The sequence below is a fragment of the Balaenoptera musculus genome, chromosome 16 (genome assembly GCF_009873245.2).
Source record: "Balaenoptera musculus isolate JJ_BM4_2016_0621 chromosome 16, mBalMus1.pri.v3, whole genome shotgun sequence".
NCBI classification, from domain to species: Eukaryota; Metazoa; Chordata; class Mammalia; order Artiodactyla; family Balaenopteridae; genus Balaenoptera; species Balaenoptera musculus.
The window spans coordinates 78,245,658-78,267,010 of record NC_045800.1 but is presented as its reverse complement, the minus strand read 5'-3'; the positions used below and the strand labels follow the sequence as shown (position 1 = coordinate 78,267,010).

At 38.9% G+C, this 21,353-nt stretch overlaps 1 protein-coding gene across 1 annotated transcript in view; it reads left to right on the top strand.

Moving 5' to 3' along the window:
• Positions 1-21,353, top strand: part of RYR2 (ryanodine receptor 2) — a 740,642-nt gene that overhangs the window by 322,555 nt on the left and 396,734 nt on the right. Inside the window, 2 exon segments of the mRNA XM_036828245.1 lie at positions 6,588-6,687; positions 7,396-7,492. Of these exon segments, the coding sequence (XP_036684140.1) occupies positions 6,588-6,687; positions 7,396-7,492 (197 nt within the window).

The window sequence follows — 21,353 nt, the reverse complement described above, 5'->3', positions numbered from 1 at the left end:
CAAGTCAGTTTTTGCTTACCAACACAATTAGTTCCAATTCTGAAACATTTCTAGGAAGAAGGGTGTGGTTTTACTTGCTTTGAGGGAAGAGGTAATGATGAAGACAGGGAAGTGGTGAAACGGCCTTGTGTAACTGACAGGAACTATTAAATTAAATGGAGCATCTAATGGTGCACAGCTATAGGGAGGCCTGGAGCATCTCTGTCCTCTTGTCTCTTAAGCAGTGTAGGTGGAAACAGGCACCACGCACATTTCTAGGACAATGCGAGGTGTCAGCTCGTCAAATAAGCATTTATTGAGCCCTTGCTGTGTGCCTGTACTGTATATGTGAAGGTGATGTATTTTGATCAGGAGATAGACATTTCGAGTTGTAGTTTTACTTGGAAACCAATAGCAGTAATAAAAATTCATGCATGCTTCTTAGTATATAAATTCTACACATATCTTATTTTGATTTGGACATAACTTGCATGTTTTTGCTGTATCACTTGTTCTTTCCACTACACAGCAGAGTTTATTTGACAGGATGGTATCATTATACACAGAAGGAGGAGAAAATTCAGAATCTCACTGAGGCCAGGGCTTATAGCATCAATTCTACCAGCAAATTCCTGAGTCACTTAATTCCCTGAATTCTGGCTTCCGCACTTGCAAAATGGTGATGATTCTCCCTAGCCACCACTGTTACTGTGATGAAGCAATGAGATGATGGATTTTGAAGATGCTTTGAATTAAAGAACACTATACAAACAATGGCAGTAATTGTAATGCCTGAGGTTCCCCTTCTGTTACTTCGGGAAATAAGTAAACCTCATGATTAATTACATTCACAGATAATTTTCAAGCTATGTTTTAGCCAACTTATTTAAGTTCCTTTTCTGATAACCTTTTATATAGAGCTCCAGATAGTTGGCCAACCAGATTGTTAAAATTTCACTTTGATTTGATGACGAAGTCAGTGAGTTTAGTGATCATCTGTATAGACCTACCATATAGTAGAAACCACAGGAATGACCAAGGACAGATTACACATGGTTTCCACCCTCAAAAAAAATAGTGGAAAAAACAAACCAAACCCATGGAACTGTAGGAGAGTATCGTAAGACAGTAACTAAGTGTTAGGGTTTAGGTTAGAGATGCTGAAGGATGTTTCTATGGGTGTAGGGATAGTTAATTATTACCTCACATTTCCACTGTGAGTAATTAGTAATGAGAATATAGAGTATTATGTTCACGGATTCAAGGACCTACATGGTACTTAGTGAGAAGGATCTGGAGGAAGTGAAAGGGCAAAAAGCGAGGCAGTAAAAGACATTGGACTAAACAGCAGCAGCTGGAATAATCCTCGTACTGAAGCTGAATAACTGAAAATTGGTTACACACACACACACACACACACACACACACACACACACACACACACACACACACACACACACTTGTTTATTGGTACGGAGCCTGCTAAGCATGAGCCTGGGCCAATCATATAACCTCTTCAAACCCTCAGTTTGTTCATCTGCAGTATGGGGGTAATAGCCTAGTTCACAGGAGTATTAAGAGGATTGAATGCTCAATCCAGACAAGACTCTTAGCTCTATGAATGGCACATATAAAAATTGCTTAGTGAGTTGTTATCACTATTTACCCGGGAGATTTGTGCCTATTAAGAACTGTAGATATTTAACCAGAAGAGGAGAAAGTTGGGAAGTGAGAAGTGAAGAGACAGTTACAGTTTATTTTAAATAAAGGGCTATCATGTGAAAGCCAGATTCATATTCTGAGAAGATGCTGATATGGTTAAAATAAATAAGAAATATGACTGAAAACACATCCCTTAAAACTAACTACTAAAAATAAACATGTCCTGTCATTGACTTTGTAACTTTTCATTTGTTAGTGTCTATTGGCCTTTGATCTAATTTTTCTTCACGAACAGTGCTGGTTAAGCTACGGTTGAACTATCTAATTGTGCGTTTGCTGCTCTAATCAAGCTGACAGCTATTGGGATGCTAAATTGATTAAAACGGATTGAAGGATTGATTTTCACTCTGTCCTCTGCGGAGGTGTCCTGTGGACGGTACTGGGCTCTGGAAGCCCAGGCTCCACCTAGGATGCTCGGCTCTTTTCTGCTTTATGTGATGAACCTTGTACATGATTTCTCAGCAATAAAGGGTTTTATCTCCAGAAAAGGTTGTAAGCCACTCATCCAAATGATGTCTTTTCTAATCTTGCTGTTTCATATTCTAATATGAAATGATATTCTCATCCTCTTTTCAGGAATATCTAAGGGGAAGAAAAATTCCTTTGACCCATTGGAACGACTCATTTTTTTCTTTTAAAGGAGGCTTTATCAAAGCAGCTTAAATATAAGAGAAAGATACAATTTAAAAGAGAGGAAATATGGTCAAATAGGTATTACTGTGAATCTCTTTCAAACTAAACAAAATAAGGTAAAGCACGCAAAATAATTTTTACTTGTGTTAGAAAGATATAAAAATCACCATGGTATGCGCAAGAGTTTTCAACACATGGATTGGATTGCTCTCATTTGAAACATTGATTTTTGAATAATTTTCTCTGTCACCTATAGAAACGGACAGATTTTTAAAAAATTTTTATTGGAGTATAGTTAATTTACAATGTTGTGTTAGTTTCAGGTGTATAGCATAGTGAATCAGTTATACATATACATATATCCACTCTTTTTTAGATTCTTTTCCCATATAGGTTATTACAGAGTATTGAGTAGAGTTCCCTGTGCCATACGGTAGCAGATTTTTAAAATCCATGGAAACATTACCAAACAACTGTCTAAAAGTAAATTAGGAAAAGCAGAACCCCAGAATCTAAAAAGTGATGAAAAATGCTTAAAAGAAAGCTATTCTAGGGCTCATAAAAATTTCCTTGTCTCATACCCACCTCTGAATTTCCAATAAATGCTAGGTGTTCTGATTGCATAGTAAGTTACTGAACTCCCTCAAGTTGCTTAAAAATATTGATAGCTAAAAAGACAGTGATCATAAATATTTTCAAGCTCTTCATCATATCAACCAATTTATTTTTTATTTATTTACCTTGAACCTTTTTTTTTTTCTCTCCGTGGCTCAGGTGATGGAATCATAGACTGTTGCATTTGGAAAGAGCATCTATTCTGTCTCCCTCGTTTTTTTCTCAGAATAAAAAAGTGAAGTCTGAGGGGTGATATATCTTGTTTACTTGTGTTCCCTGTCACTGGAGGATCATTTTTCTAGTGTGTTGCATCACCAGGGCCAAGTGCCTGACACTTAATAAGAGAGAAATAAATGAGTGAATAAATGCATCAGATAAGGGTTGAATTCGGATATTCTTAGGAATTCTTGTGCCTTGGACCTTTCGGACAGTCGGAGAAAGCTTACTGACTCTTTGTTTCATTATCTTTTAAAATGCATAAAATATATACACTGGATTACAAAGGGAACTAAAAGTATCAAAGTGGAGTCCAGGTTGAGATCTCCTGGGAGGTGATTTATAATATCTTTTCTATTCCTGAGATTTCGTGCTTCTATCATATAAAGCCTTGTTACTCAAAATATGCTTCTTGAACCAGTGGCCTTGGTTGGTCCCCCTTCACACCTCCTGAATTCAAATTTGCCTTTTTTGGACAAGATCCTCAGATGATTTGTGTGTCCATGAGAACTTGAGAGTCACTCACATGAGAATCAAGGTGATAGGAGAGAGCATATCACTCCCCAAAGCACCTGCAGTGCTCCTGGGGGGTGTGTAAATTTTAGAGCAGTTACATATTTCAGCCTAAGGCCAACTTTGCTTTCAACCTCTGACAACATCTGTTTTGGCTTTAAGGGTAACCCATCTTAGTTAGGGTCAGTAACTGAAATTGTTACTGCATTCTGAATATTTAATATCACAAGCCTGTGTGGTTCTTACTCAGATTTCCCTTTGTTGCTTAAGTGGCAAAATTAAATAGAAGCATCCAAAATAGTTATGCCTAGAGAATATTTTCTTGAGAAGAGTGGACATGATTTAGGTAACTTTAAATGGTGTAATATGATCTTAAAGACATATTTTTTTACTTTCTCCAACAGACTGAAATTTTCCTTTTTTAATGGTTATATTTATTGTGTACCTTTAGGCTTAGATATGATTTGAAGATTACATTTTCGTCCTCCCACCCCCCCCATTGTTTTTTCACTGCAGTAGCTCCTTATTGCCCATAAGGTCCTTGATCTGACACCTGCTTTGTCTGCAGGCCTATCTCTCACTCTCTTTCTAAGTATATGCTGTAAGCCCCAAAGATGAAACTCTCTGCTGTGCTGTATGTTCCCGTATCTCTTCCCCTTTGGGTACCATTTCCCTTATTAGAGCCTACAGCACCAAAAAAGCCCAGGCCACTTCCAATTACGAGGTTTCTGGTGTATTAAGAATGAAAATCTCCAAACTAGTTTATAAAAGTTTTGGTATTTTAAAAAATATTTACACTTAGTGCATTAACATTATTAATACACTTACCCAAATTCAGTGTATGTACAGACTTTTGGAGACAGCATCTCTAAGTATATAAATGTGAGGCTCAGGCCAGATGATCCTACTGGCTCTTCAAATGCCTCATCCCACATGGAACCCTGTCTCTGCTGTGGAAATACCACCTGTCCTCAAGGCCCAGGACAATGAACTCTGTTCCAGTTAGGCTGGTCCAAGTGTTCTTTTCTGTCAATTCCGGTAGCACTTTGATTACAATTCAGCTAACATTTTCAAAACACTGACTCACAGCATTTTGTGGGTATATTTTACTTTCCTTTCTAGCTTACGAGCACCCTCATGGTGGAGAATGTGTTCTATTAATGTTTAGCACAATGCTTTACACATAGTATATTCAATGGACAAGGATGAATGAACAAATCTATTTATCGTAATATGGCATGAGCTTTCACTTGAATTCAAAAGTAAAAATATAAGCATTGGTATTTTGAATCGTCTTCTGATGGTTTGATAAAATCCATATGGTTTTACAGGTTTCTTTTTTTTTTTTTTGGTGTGTATGTGCTGTTATTTTGGCTCAGGTCATTGAAATAGGAACATTTATGGAATAACTTAAAATATTTTTTTCAAGTTTACGCTACTTTGATTTTAAAGGTTTGGTTCGCTTCTGCACATACTTCTTTATTGAGTAACCCTGCTAGATGCTAGGGATACAGTTGTGAGCCTGTGTCAGATAGCTTACAAGAGGAAGAATGAAAAATACACTAAATGATCACATTGTGAGGAGGGCCGTGAAGGAAAATATATTTTTCTTGTTTGTGGAAGCAGATGGCATATGAGTTATTTGTAAATAGTTAAAGAATTTTAATATATTAGGGAAGAAATTAATTCAATAAAGACATCTTAGCTGGATTTTTGCATAAGAATGACAGGTCCAGGTAGAAAGGAGATTGTAAAAAGGCAGACAGCTGGTTGAGATGGGAGAGGGGTAAGAGCAGGTTATTGCTAAATCTGATGCCTCCACTTTTAATCTTATTGATTGGAAAATTGCTGATAAGATAATTACATATATGTCAAATGTCACAAATTTCTTGGGTTTTGTTTTTAAGAGAAAGAAAACGAAATGCCTACCTTTGCTGGTGACTTGAGATTAGTATACTTAGGCAGAAGAGACCTTTGGATGTTGAAAGGCTTGTGGCACATACCAGAGTGACTCTGTATGCTGTTGACTGCTGTTTGTCTAACTAGGAAGGTCAGATATCTGGGAAAGTTCTAGTACAATTGAAGTCTTTAAGAGCTTAGGCTGTCATCAGCATTGGAAAGTGTTGCAGGAACATTATAGGAATATTGGTGATGTTTACTCAGAAGACTCCAAGAAAAAAGGTGGTTGTTCTTTGCATGTTTGAAATTCTAGCAGCAGCCAGGTAATGGTTAGTGAAATAAGCAAGTCATTTGTCTATACTCATAATTCTGTTTTTCTTTACTTATCATTTCAGAACTCATCAATTATGGCTCTCAAAGATGTGAAATATGATGTTCTTTTAATACATTTGACTTAAGAAGGAACATCTGAAATTTGTAATGTCTGAATTTTGAAGGACATGTATTGTCTTGGTTTTTGATGCCTATTAGGAAATATTGCCATCTAATGGCTATTACATCAGATTGTAGATAAAAGTTCCTAAAGGACCCCATGAAACTAACACATTAGTCCAGTAGGTTTAACCTACGTCACTTTCAACACACTGTCACAGTGTGATATGTAAAAACTAATTATAATTTTAATGGTAAGGGCCTACTATCTGTACAAATTTGCCCATCAATAAGCCTTTAAAACAAATCGTCTGTTTTCACAAATTTATTTTATTTGTGTTTTCGGATTAGTGGCTTAAGTAGTAACTCTTAGAAGGAAGCTGAAAAATACCTAAAGTCAAATATAAACTCTAATTTTTTTCCTACTAGTCTCTTCATTTTTTGAGTGACGGGATAGCAACAGAGGCTCTCTGTGGACAGTCCCATGTTGGCAGCGTTCAATTTGAGTTGCCAGAAGCACTTCCATGGTGAGACTTATCCAGAGCCTGTAGTGATGCCTTCTTTTGCTTCTAATGCAGCACTTGTCTTATGGCAACGGCAGCTTGCACGTGGATGCCGCTTTCCAGCAGACCCTCTGGAGCGTGGCCCCAATCAGCTCAGGAAGTGAAGCAGCCCAAGGTAAGAACTCCACTTCCATTAGGGGGCTGGTCCCTGATGCAGAGTTGACAGTCATCTTTGGGTTTGTGATAACGAGTAAATTAATTAGAGCTGTTTGTGTCAAAATATTCTGTAATGCAGATACATGACATTTAAGAAACTCATTTGAATTGCTATTTAAAAGTGAAGTTTGTGTTAAGGTTTATCTCCTCTTATTTTTATGCTATCGTCAGCTTTAGCTTATTTTTGTGTGTGTTTTACATGCTAGCTTTCTAGAGGTTATTTTCTCCAGTGTTTTGGCCTCAGGGTATTGCTTAGTTAGGCTACTGTCAAGATTTCTCATCTTCCAGGGTGCGTGACTTAGAACTGGATCACAGCAGTGCTTGTACATCAGGGTTTTCCCAGGAAATATCTGTGTGTTCTGGTTGTTCTCACTTATGTAAGTTCAAATCTGAGCCTATCCAGGCTTGCATGTTCAGTGGAGGGTTTTATGAGGCTGAGGTCATGTATAATAGTGGGAACGTCACTAACTGTGGGACTTGGGAACCCAGGGCTCAGAGGTGGCAGGCAGGTGACACCATCCATCTCTGTGATTTTGGCCAGGTACTTAAGCCTTGCTGGACTTCTGTGTCTCTGTCTATGAAAATAGGAGATTGGAGCCGATGATCTGTTCAGCTGTCAACATCTGATGATGACAGTTCACATGTGACTGCATTTCAATCCTTCTAGGGTATCTGATTGGTGGTGACGTCCTCAGGTTGCTTCACGGACACATGGATGAATGCCTCACGGTCCCTTCGGGAGAACACGGTGAAGAGCAGCGAAGGTTGGTACCTGAGCCCAGCGCCTTGAGCCTTGCATTTTCTTGTTTTGATATAAGTTTTGTAAATTAAGGATTTGTCTGTTCAGGCCATTAACATAAGAGAAAGTGGGCCACTGTCATTCATCTGTCTACTGAAGTGATCCATTGCTGGCCTCCTCTGAAGTTTTTTTCTCACACACGGTTTTGACTACCTATGAATAGAGTTGCAGAAAATTCTTGCATAATTAAAACATGGTGAGAAGCAGTGAATACAATAACCTGAGTGGGAGGAATGAACACATTCACCTACTTAAAACTTCGTGAAATGTTCATTCACTTTGATGAATCCCCTTTCTGGAATGTTTAGTCTCCAGTTCAGTTTCAGACTTCTCAAATTGCCCAAAGGTTTAGGACCTTTTTCTGTTACCTCCCATTTACTGAGATAGATAATAAAATTGAGCATTTTCCCTAATATTTTATGTGATTTTAATACCTCTCTTGTGTTAATATTATTTGGCATTGGGCCAAGATGGCAGTAGCCTGGATCATGGGGGAAAATGCACAAATAATACAAAACCATAAAAATATTGAGGGTGATTTGAGTGTTCCATTTTGCCTCACAAATTAATGGATGAATATGGTAAGTGGAATGCATAAATAAGCGATTATTGTGAGAGAAGGCATGATCTGGGTGATTTATTACGTGGCTTTAAGTCTTTTAATGGAGGTTTCTCGTAATATTAGCATATCACTTAGGTAACTATTATTGATAAATATTTATTTTTGTAATTTAAAGAAAGATACAGAGGACATTTAGAAAGCTAATACTTCTTTAATTAGCTGCTTAACCTTGGGAAAAGTCACTCTGAGACCTGGGTACTAGTCTTACCTCTCCCAGGTAGACCTAGCTTATGGTGAAGCATGAAATGCAGAGCCTAGAAAAATTCCCTAAACGAAAAGTGCTGCTTTTAGTAGGTTAGGAAGAAGATGTTAATGGTGTGTTGATAGGGTTTATACAAAAGATGAGAGGGAATTCAAAAGACGGTTTATTTGAGGAATTAATTCCAAACAGAAGACTCAGAGGGATGCAGTGTATACTGGGAATTGCAGTTATTCCAGAGTGATGAGGGGCAGGATGGAAGAAGCATGGAAACTAGACAGGAGGGAATAGTTTGGTCAGCTTTTGAAGGCTCCTTAGTGCCATTCGCACGGGTTGGCTTTTACCCTGAGATAGTTGGGAAGGGGTGTGTGGGGAGGGGGGTGACGTGGTCAGATCTCTTTGAAAAGAGTATCTCTGATGAACAAGAAGAACTTAGATCGGAGGTGGAGAGATTCTGGAGCAGGAAAACCAACTTGGAGAAGGCTGATGAAGTCATTCATGTGAGAGAAAAGGAGAAGCTTATCCTGGAGAGTGGCCATGAGAATAGGACAGCCTGGCCCAGAAACACTTCAGGTCAGATTGACTCGTTTAAGGATGAACTCTATGTGGTCGGTGAGAGAATGTATCAGATTTAAGGTCGAGAAACTCCCTAGAGTTTCTGACTCTAGGGAAGAGAGATGGTGTTAAAGGTTGTAGGAGATGTACAGATTTGATACAAAGGACTGAGTGAGATTTTGGACACTGGTGAGTGCAGAGGGTCTATGAGAAATAAAATAAAGGGTTTATGGGAAATTGGAATTTTTGAGTCTTTAACGTAGACAAAGCTTGGGTTGGATATAAATCACAGGTGCACAGGGGGTAGTTGAAAGAATGGGAGCCCTAGGTAGAGAGGGAGGAACAGTGAGTAGAGTGTTATGTTTAGCAACTTGAGCATTGCTTTAAAAGGCTGCAAAGCCTTGGAATAGACTAACTAGAGAGGAGGCTGAGGATGGAATCCTAGATAAGGCTGATATTTAGGACACTGACAGGTGAAGAAAAGGCACAAGAGAGGCAGAATGGTAGTTAAATGGAGAGCCAGGGAAGTTAGTTATGGAACCCAAAGGAGGCTTGGGGTATAGATGTGTTCAATGATATAATATCATCATAGAGACTTAGGAGCAAAAAGAGGCTGTGCCATAGTCTTTTGGATCTTTAGTCTTTAGACTTGTTAAACGAAACACTTGAAATGAAGTGATTCTTTGAGCCCGTCTGCTCTTTCTACAGACACTGTAGAGATTTGTAATTAAGAGAATGGGCTGTAGACCTGGGTTTGGGCCTCGCCTCCGCCACTAATAGTTGTGTGACTTGTGTGACTTAATTTCTTTAAACATGATTTTTCTCCTCTGTGAAATGCGGCTTAAATGTTAGCTGTTACTTCATGGGATTGTTGTGAAGGTTCAGTAGGAAAATGCATGTAAAACCTTGATGCATATTAAGAGATCAACAAATGTATTATTGTTGTTGTTATTTTATCACTACTGTTTAGACAGAAGAGCAGCATTTAGTCAGATATGGAAACATTTGAGGGACCCTGGGCATGCGGGTTAAAGTATGGTAAAGCATAGATTTTAGGGGAAGAGACGCTAAACTATATCAGAGAAAACCCTCTTCTGTTTTGAAATGAATGTGGTAGGTGAGTGGTGGGGAAGGACTCCTCTTTCTTGCTAAGCTTTAGAAGCCAGGAATGGATGAGCATAGTTTTTGTTTTAACAGTTGGGTGTTTTCATTTTCAAATGAGAATATTCAGCGTCAGATAGATCCCAGATTTCTTGGACTAAGCTCGCGGGCAATGACTGCAGTTTTCCACCTCTCCTGCACATTAGAGAGTCTGTATGTTAAGGAGGGGTTTTATTAAACGTGATACTTATAGAGCAGATTTCCTGCTAATTGGTTTTTTTTGGGGGGATGCCTTTTATTTGTTTTTTTAATTTTTATTTTATATTGGAGTATAGTTGATTTACAATGTTGTGTTAGTTTCAGGTGTACAGCAAAGTGAATCAGTTATACTTATACATATATCTATTCTTTTTCAGTTTCTTTTCCCATATAGGTTATTACAGAATATTGAGTAGAGTTCCCTGTGCTCTACAGTAGGTCTTTGTTGGTTATCTATGTTATATATAGTAGTGTGTATATGTTAAGCTCAACCTCCTAATTTATCCCTCCCTGCCATCTTTCCCCTTTGGTAACCATAAGTTTGTTTCCTAAGTCTGTGAGCCTCTTTCTGTTTTGTAAGTAAGTTCATTTGTGTCATTTTTGTAGATTCCACATGTAAGTGATATCATACAGTATTTGTCTTTCTCTGACTTACTTCGCTTAGTATGATCATCTCTCCTGCTGGTTATTATTACATTGCTGTAATTCTTTACGTTGCTGGTTATTACAGAGAAAACTAGGGGAAATGTCAAAGACAGTTTGGTATTGTTCTGGGTCCGCTTTCCCATTGCATGCATATTGAAGGCCACCCCCCTCCAGTATTATTCTGGATTTAATGTTATTCATTTCTGTGTCAAATTAATCTCAATATGTATTCAGATGAACATATTGCAGCTCTTTCTAGGTAGTGATGTCAGTAAGAACACATCCTTAGTGCCCCTTGTACGGCATGTTTACACGGGTGAAATTAGATTAAAATGGGTGTCAGACTTGACATGCCTCATGACATCCCTTTCTCCCTCATGACTTGAGGGAGAAAATGAGTCAGAAATAGGCAGCAGGAGCCTGAGGGATGTTGCTTAAGACTGAAAGTTATCTATGTCTTGATTACACAGTGAGATTGAACAATTATTTGCATGCAACGATAAAAGTAATTCCTTAAATTTTACATTTATAGAGCCCTATCTTCTTTCAGGTCTTGTTAATATCAGTGTGTAGAAATTTCTTTATCTTCCCCTGTCCTCACGCTAAGTCACTTCAATGTCTTACAGAATGAGGGGAAGGCAAAGGACTGTACAGCCAGGAGGCAGCCTTTCTTTAATTGATGTGAATCTGTATTGGGGGGAAAACACATAGTGATAACCTTAAAAATGTATTTTGATTCATTTTTTAAAAAGAAAGAAAAATAATTTGACTTTCTGAGAGCTGGAGAAGTTCCAGGGAAATATATGAAGATTTCTTTTAACTCATAATTCTTCACTGTAATTATGATCTGGCTACACTCAATTATATTCTGTTATTAAAGTTAAATAACTAAAGTCAAATTAGGTTTGTTGTAAGAAGTAGTGGAATTGATTAAGGAGATGGCCAGAAGTGACAGTCGCTTCTGAGTAATTTAGGACCATTTTGGTCTTAAATGCTGGGTTAGTAAGTGGATTTGTCAATCTGCTCGTGCCTCCTTCCCAAGACAAGTTTTGAATGTACATAATAGAACTATAATTGTAGCAGTTGAAAACACAGTTCAACGATGGGTACTGTAATTCTAGATACCGATGCAGTGATCTTTTATTATTATTATTTTATAATCTATTTTATGGAAGTATAGTTGATTTGCAATGTTGTGTTCATTTCTGCTGTACAGCACAGTGATTCCGTTATACATATATACACATTCTTTTTCATACTCTTTTCCATTATGGTTTATTGCAGGATATTGAATATAGTTCCCTGTGCTCTACAGTAGGACCTTGTTGTTTATCCATCCTATATGTAATAGTTTGCATCTGCTAACCCCAAACTCCCACTCCATCCCTCCCCACCATCCCCACCCACCCTTGGCAACCACAAGTCTGTTCTCTCTGATGGAGTGATCTTTAACTTCCTCTTCACACTTAGATTTGTATATGTTTGTGGTTTCCTGTGCATTCTCATGGGAGTGTTAACCAGACCCCCCAGAATGAAGAGCATATATTGTCCCATTCAATTAAGTGGAATTGAATTGGAGAATGAAGCCTACCAAAGTTAAATTAAACATATATTTTCCCCACACTTCCCGCTCATGTTGCTTTTACGGATTGAATTCTGACATGTTCGTGAAGTAAAGCATCACTATGGTTTTATTTTAAATTTCTTGAGATTTTTCTAGAAAGATGTGTGGCTCTAAAATTACCAGTATACAACTGGTCTAAACAACAATAAAAGTTGTAAAATCATCATCTCTAGACGTTGTGAGCAGGCGGGGGAAAGGGAGAAATGCACGGAACGTTAACTGTAGAATTGTAATTTCTTTGTTCTTTCTCAAACTTTTCAAATAGTGAGATGGGATAAATTAAGGAGAAACAAGTTCTGCTACTTGGCAAGAGATCTGTCGGATGCCACACAGCTTTTAAATTATTGCTTTAAAAAAAGATTTCATTCTGGAGCCTTGAAACTTGATTATCAGTTTTCATTTCAAGCATGAAGTCTTTTATATGGGGAATGTTTTCTGTTCTAGATTCTGTCTCTGGATTGCACCGTATTACTTCCATCCATTTTTATGTGAATACAATAAAATGTCAACAAAGGCATTTACTTTATGTGCACACACGCTTACTAATGGATTAAATATGCACTACCTGAATTAAGTATGTCATACTTTTAAATTAATAAGTTTTAAGAAAGATTAATTAGGGGAGTGTTATTCAGAATTATTATGTGAGATCTCTGATGTGGAAACCGGTATTAGGGGAACGTTTTTTGAAAAGCATTATTTGTATGTTAAAACAGTTTTTACCACATAGCTCATAGGTAATTTTATTCATTTAATAAAAATTTGTGGAATGACCACCATGTTCTGGGTGCTGGGGTTGTTAGTATCTAAAAAGATACAAAGTCTCTTTTCTCAAGGAGTTTACATTCTAGTGGGGATATGTAACAATAAAAACTTAAGTTTGCTTGTTTATAAATGCACACACATACCCATGCATGCATAGATAAAATACACCTGATGGTGTGTGTGTATGTGTGTGTGTGTGTATGTGTATGAGAGAGAGAGAGAACGCAAGCAGGCTTGAGTGTGGATAGAGAAGTTGTCCTGTTTCCATCTTACCAGGCATGACTCTTGGCATATACTTGCTTTGTCTTGTTTCTTTCAAACTCAGGAGCATTGAGTCATTGTTTCTGACAGTGTCTGGAAATAAATGCTACATTTGCTCTCCAGAATGTGACTCAGCAGGCAAAAGCCATGCCGTATATATGCATGACAATATTTTTGCCTTCATGCCCCTTTTAATATTATGATTCAGTGAGCTTTACTTGTGAATAATTGATAAGGCATGAGATGGGTTTGATCTAATGAATTAAGTGTCTCTCAATCTGGCTTAGAAGGAGAGGCGTGGTTTATGTCTACATACACAATTGGATGACTAATACCCCGCAGGGTTTGTACGCCCTCAGTCACTACCTCAGCGCAAGCTTCTGAAGCTGCGCTGTTTTGCTCCAAAACGGTCAAGTTATCATATAAGAACTTTTCTTCCTTCTCTTCATGTCCTGTGTATACCTCTTTAGCCTGCATCTGGGGATAGGACAGATTTCCCAAATAGTTTCGCTAGAAGAGTAAGCACATGAAGGAGAGCTATTTTTTTCTTCTTTGCCTCTTCTCCCTGTAGAGAGATGCAGTCTTCCCCCTAAACTTAACCTCCCTGCTGATTGCAGAGAGCACCCTGGCCTTGCTTCGGCCTGTCATCATTTAGCAGCCTGACTTGGTCTAGAGCCACGCTCTCCAGAAACGACTGGGCTAGAAGGCACTGTTTTCCAAAATACAGGCTTTGAAGGCAAAGGATTAAAAATATTCACAGAAATTGGAGCCACTGGATAACAGTAAAAATGAAAAAAAACCAATTGAGGTGTTGGATGCACTGAGAGTGAGTGACTGGCAAGAGACAATAGATTAAAAATCAACATTGAGAAAGAGAGAGAAATCTCCCAGTTATTTTCTCAGTGAAAATTTAAGACCGCTTTTCCTGGTCCACGTTTAGTTTCTTAACTTAATCTAGGTGTAAGCAATATCTCACAGGAAGAAAAGAAAAGCGTCCTCTTTTTTTTAACTTCCAGATTCCTTTGTGGTTGTGTTATATTCCGTACGGAGTGAAAAGTAAAAGTAGCAAATGTTTGTTGTTGTTTTTCTGCTCCGGTCCTATTTATAAGATTCTTTAATATGGATTCGGAGTGTAAGGACGTTATTGTTTTTAATCCACGATGATTCATTCACATTTTATGCAGACGTGACATCTCAGAACATACTGATCTCGGGTGGCCTCGGCCTGCAGCAGCTTGAAGCAGGATTTGAGTTCCCGGCCAGAGACCGAGGTTGGGCAGGAGCAGTGAGAGCCCTGAATCCTAATCACTAGACCACCAGGGACCAGTGGCCGGTGACAAGGCCCTGGCCCATCAGCTGCGTAGAAATGAATTTCCACATAGAGGTGGAAAGCAGTGAAGCAAGTGAAGTGTTTATTAGGAGGGAAAAGAGTACAGTACGTGTGGATAGACACACAGGTGGGCTCAGAGAGAGAGAGTGGCACCCTTGTGGTAGTTTGAATCGCTGTTATGGGACATTTCTTCCGGATTTCCTTTGACCAGTCATCTTGCTTTGCCTGGTTCTGAGTCTGTGTTTGGTCTCCCTCAGGGCCCTCGTCTGTGTGCGTGCACGTCTCTTAGCCAAGATGGATTCTAGCGAAGAGGCCTATGGGTAGTTGGCACCACTTACTGTGGGGTGGCGCCGCCTCCCTTTTTGACCTCCAAGGAGCCTTTCTGCACGTATGTCGTCAGGAAGGTCTCCTTGACTTCGAGGATGAGGATTATGGGGTCTTTTATCTCTTACCTGGGCAGGGCCCAGCCTCCTCCATCATCCTGCTTTTATGGAGTTTCTGCTATTACGGAGTTTCTGTCCACAGGGGAGAAACTGCTCAGCCTGAGGCCCGTCCATGTCCTGTCTCAATACCTGTTTCCCCTTGTGCAGCAGCTTGAATAGAAATATCACAGACTCAGTCCTGAGTAAATACGTGATGCTTCTCTAAGTGTTGTATAGGCATATACTTTTGATTTCTCTGTTACTATGAAGAGGTTCCTGGGAGCTTGCCTGGGGCTTAGCTGCTCAGCCAAACACTCTCTTAGGCCCTTACGTAGTAGACTGGTGTGCAAGCAGAAATTCTACTGAGAAAATGTGTAAACTGAAACACTTAGAATTTCTCTCTGCAATAATCTTTTAATCCTGGGTCTATTTTTCAATTCCTTTAATGCTTATTGAGGGCTTGTATGTTCTAGGCATTTTGATGTGTGCTGGCTATAAAAAAATGAGATCGTAGAGAACGTATCTTACTATTCTACCCGTTGAGGAGGATTAGACAAGGAGGAATCTGTGCTGGCCTTGGGTTTTGAGGTGATACTTTTGCCAGCCTGTAAGTTAGTAGAACAAGCTTCTCTTCCCCATAATTGTTTTGAACCTGCCATTCAATATCAACTCTCAATGGAAACTGTGTGTGAGTAATTTTTCTGTTTTTCAAAGGATTCATAGGTGAATTCTCAACATCCAGGGTCTGGTAATACATCACCACACGGAACTTAATTTGGTTGAGGACGTGTTGGTAGTAGAATTGTCTGTGTCTTTAACTGCCCCAGGTAAATGGCATATATCACATACTGCCATTTATTATCTTTATTGGTATGTGTGTGTTCATCTATTCTGTTTAGTTTTCAGCCAGGATTGTATCATTCATTTTTGTACCCCTTTCACAGAGTGACAAATATATGGGAATCTGCACACACATGCTGATTGTTTTGTGTTTGTGAAAGAAATTAATGGAGAAAAAAAAGTCATGCACTTCCTTGTAGGTTGTTTAAGGAGAGCAGTGTGATGCCCGCCTCGAGAACCGCTCTGGTTAATTCGGAGGAGTTTGAGGTCCCCGTTTGTAGGATTTCCGTGACTCCTAGAAGATTATTGTCTGCTTGCAATTCCAGGAGGGGAAGAAACCAGCCTACCAACCTGAATGAACAGAACACTATCTTGAGGCCTCTGAGTCCCCACATCCTTGGCTAAGAGCCTTCTCTATTGGAAGCATCTTGACTTCACGTCACTCCACAGGGAAGAATCCCTATTCCTACAGCGGGAATCTGAGCCTTGAAGACAGTGATTTAAACAAATGGGTGGGGTGGTTTGTGGATATTTTGACAGTATGATGTATGTTATAGATTTTTTTCAAAGAGAACTCACATACTTGCAACATGCAAAACTTTTGCCTGCGAGGTAATTTTTGTGATGTTAACATATGTTTTCTCCCAGTATTTTTCCTATTATTTTTCCCCACTTAAGCAGCTAGAAGTCCCAGTGCACTTTTCTCCTCAGGGGAGGTTTGAGAGTTGGCAGAAAGGTTAACTTTTCTAGAAGGCACTTCCCTTCCTGACTTTTATTCCCTAAAGACTAAATCCAAGGAGGTTGTTATGCTTAGTGTCTTGCACACAGGGAGAGAGAGATTCCCTCTGACAGAAAGAGAAGAGAAGAAAGGATTTTTCCAGAGACTTAAAAGACACTCACATGGAGCAAATGGACACCCATAAAAAAAATATGAACCACAGCCCAAACCTCACACTTGATATGAAATCTAATTCAAATGGATCATGGGCTTAAATGTAAAACATTTAGGAAAAAATCTTTGAGATCATAGAGTTTATAACTTGACATCAAAAACATGTCCATGAAAGGAAAACATTAATAAATTGATCTCATCAAAATGAGAAAATTTTATTATGTAAAAGTCTCTGTGAAGAGGATGAAAAGATAAGTTATAGACTGGCCAAAGATATTTGCAAATCATATGTCCAACAAAGGACAAATATCTGAAAATACAGAAAGAACTCTCAAAGCTCAACAGTAACAAACAACCTAATTAGAAAATGGGTACAAAACATGGACGGTGGTTTCACTGAAAGGACATACAGATTGCAAGTAAGCACAGGGAAAGATGTTCAGCGTCATTAGCGATTATGGAAATACAAGGCCACCAGGTGCTATCACTACACACTTATCAGAATGGCTAAAACAAAACAAAATACTGATAACCAAATGTTGGCGAGGATGCAGAGAAACTGGATCGCTCATAAATTGCTTGTAAATGGTATAGCCACTCTGGGAAACGTTTTGACAGTTGCTTAAAAAACTAAACATGCAGTGCCGTACGACCTACCAATTGCATTTCTGGGTGTTTATCTCAAAGAAACAAAAACTGTGTTCACAAAAATACTTCTTCACAAATACTTAGTGTAAAGCTGTCAACTGGAATCAGCCCAGATGTCCTTCATCAAGGGAATGGTTATCCAGTCTGCAGTACAACCATAGCATGGAATGCTGCTCGGCAATAAAAAGGAATGGCCTATTGATACATAACAATTGGGAGGGATCTCCCGGCGGTTATGCTGCGTGAAAATTGTCAGTCCCAGAAGATCACATACTGTGTGAGTCCATGTTTATAACATTTTTGAAATGAATCTTAGAACTGGAGGACAGATTAGTGGTTATCCAGGGTTAGGGAAGCAAGAGAGGGGAGCGAGAGGGAGGTAGGTTTAGTTAGAAGAGGGCAATGTGAGGCATCCTTGTGGTGTAGGACCTTTACAATGATGGGGTTCCAGGAAGTTACACAGTTAATAAAATGGTATAGAATTTAATACACACACACAGACACATACTCAAATGAATATAAGCAGAACTGGAGAAATTTAATAAGATCAGGGGATTGTATCAAAGTCAATATCTTCACTGAAAAACCATTATAGTATATATATATATATTCAATTACATATATATGTAACTTGAATATATGTGTAGTTACATATATGTGTAACTATTATACTATAGTTTTAAAATATAGTTACATATATAATAGTACATATATAGGTAACAGTTACATATATATATGTAATACATAGTTAAACGTATATGTAATAGTTACATTACATATGTAACTATTAGTTACATATATATTACATATATAATAGTTACACATATGTAACTATTAAGGTTATGTATATATGTAGCTATTATATTATAGTTGAAAAATATTACTGTTAAGGGAAACCAGACAGATGTTCAAGGGATTTTTCTGTATTCTCACAACAGCATGCGAATCTATGGTTATCTTAAAAAAATTTTTTTTAAAGCATTCATAGAGACTGGGGAGGGAGCAGAGTTTTCTGAGTTCCACTTTCAGGCTGACCAGTACTCTGCTCCCTGACAACTTGCTACTCCCCATTTCATCCTGACTTATCAGGAGATGGCAAGACTCAGAGGGCAATGGCTGTGGGGTTTTTCACTTGAGCAAAATGTCCTGAGCCTCTCAAGTGAATGGAAAGCGTCTAGCCCTCAGACTGGACAGGAGCATGTAAGTAGAGACCTTGCGCTTAGAAGACCTAACAAATGAACTGGGCTTACTCCCCAGGGTCCGAGATTACTGTACCACTCCAGCAACAATAATAAGTGCTTGAATTCCGCACTAGCTTGATGGACTCAAAGTTGAAAATAATTGTATTTTAAAGAGAATTTTTTGAAGTGATGGTGATAACAATAGTAGGTGAGGTTATTCCAAGCCATGTTTCCCTCTGAGAAAAACCAAAAATCTGTTCAAAGATAATTGCGAGCTAAAAAAGCAGTGAAAATGTGTGGAGCCAGGTTCCCAAAATAGGAGACGGAGGAGTGAGTTCGGCATCTGAGGAAGCCTCTTCTCTCCAGGGGATTGCAGTGGCTGAGTGGCTCAGAAGTGGGGCAGAGCTGCTGGAAGCATCAGAGTGCAAGTGGATCAAAAGTGGTAGTACAAGACCCACCAAAGAAGAGGCACTTTAGGAGGGAACTCAAAGAACTATGCCCTTGAAGCAGTGATGAACTGGAAATAGAGCAGCCCTTGCAAGTATTGAAACTCAGCCTCAAATAATATTAATTACCATTTGGATTAAGATGATGTGGGATTGCTGGTGCCCCTAGATTACTTTACCTGCGAGAAGCAAAAGTACACCTTTGGGGGGTGGGGGACTAACACAAAGAACTCAAGTGATTTCTGTATTTTACATATACCGTATCTAATAATCAAAATTAAACACGCTATTTTGTTTCAACCCTGACTGATGTACTGCAGTAGAGTTCTGGCACCAACTCCCCAGAATTAATAGATCATACAAATTACGGGCTTTGTTTCCTACAAAACTGCTCTTATCTCAGACACCAGCCACAAGGAGAGGGCTGGTCCTCAGACCATCTGTACTACTGTACAACTGGCTACAAATTTGGGGGTTCCCCTTTAGATTTAAGAACTCAGGAAAGTGCTATACTTATGATTACAGTTTTATTATAAAGGATTACAAATCGGGCCAGATGTAGCTATGTATAAGGCGAGGTCTGGGAGGGTTTCAAATGTAGAGTTTCTGTTCCCTGTACCTGTGGATCAAGATATCTTACCCTCCTGGCACATCATCATGTCCATCATCCAGGAAGCTCCGTCAAGCTTTTGTCCTAGAGTGTTTTTCTTGGTGTTTTGTTATGTAGGAATGTTTGAGTTCAATCATGTACTCAATTATTTAATCAGTCTCCACCACACTTTCACTCCTCAGAGGTCAGGCTGGATCAAACTTCCAACCCTCTGGTCATCTTATTTGTCTTTCCAGCATGGCCAACCCTCTTACTGAAGCTATCTAGGGGCCCACCACGAGTGGCCCCATTATCATAAATGAAGGTGTGATCTAAGAGGCTCATGAAAAACATAGTCACTTATATCACTTGGGAAATTCCAAGGGTTTAGAATCTCCCTTCTAGGAACCAGGGGCATGGGTCAGCCAGATTCTTTGTTATACAGCACAGGCATATAAGATAGGACCCACCTGAAAAGCAGAGGCAAACACACACTATAGAAAAAGGCGTACAGGTCATGGATACACAGATAATAGTGTTATCACAAGTAGAATTTTAAATATTTATGATTATTATGATCTAAGAATTAAAAGACCAGGTGAATAAATTTGGTGGAGAACTGGTAACTATAAGAAGGGGTCATATAGACATTCTAAAACTGAACATTAAAATAACTGATATTAGAACAGATAGATTTAATATCAGCTGAGACATAGCTGAAAAGAGAATTATTGAACTGGAAATAAGGTCAGAAGAAATATTCTGACCTAATACTGAAACACTGATAGTCAAAAGATTGGGAAATATGAAAAAGAGCATACGAAATACGTGATAAATGATGAATGGTCTACCATACATGTATTGGAGTTCCAAAATAAAAGGATAGAGAAGGGAGGGAGGCAGCAGGAGAAGGAAAGCAGGAGGGAGACAGAGAACAAGAAAAAGAGTGCTTGCAAGTACACAAGGCACAGGCAATGTTTAATACAGTTGCTTAAGAATTCTCCACAACTAAGTATATTAAGCCACAGATTCAAGAACCATGAACCCTAAGTAAGGCAAATGAAAAGAAACCGCACTTACATCAGACTAAAAGTACTGAAAAGTAAACACAAAGTGAAACACTTAAAAACTGATAGAAAAAAGATGTGATATCTTTAAGGGGACAACAGTAAGATTTACAGCTCACTTCAAGTAAGAGACAATTGGAGACATTGGATGTAAGTTTAAAAGTGCTTAAAATAACTGCCAACGTAAAAGTTTTAAATCTAGTAAAATGTGATATTTTTCAAAACAAAAGAAAAGTGTAAAAGTGGCTAAATTTTATAATCATCCTCTTCATTTTCTTCCTAGTATAGTCCTAGTATATTTTCTCCTAATATATAAATATTTTTTAAAAACATTAAATAGGGGGCTTCCCTGGTGGCGCAGTGGTTGAGAATCCACCTGCCAATGCAGGGGACACGGGTTCGTGCCCCGGTCCGGGAAGATCCCACATGCTGCGGAGCGGCTAGGCCCGTGAACCACACCTACTGAGCCTGCGCGTCTGGAGCCTGTGCTCCGCAACGGGAGAGGCCGCGACGGTGAGAGGCCCGCGCACCGCGATGAAGAGTGGCCCCCGAGCGGGGGCTCGCCACAACTGGAGAAAGCCCTCGCACAGAAACGAAGAC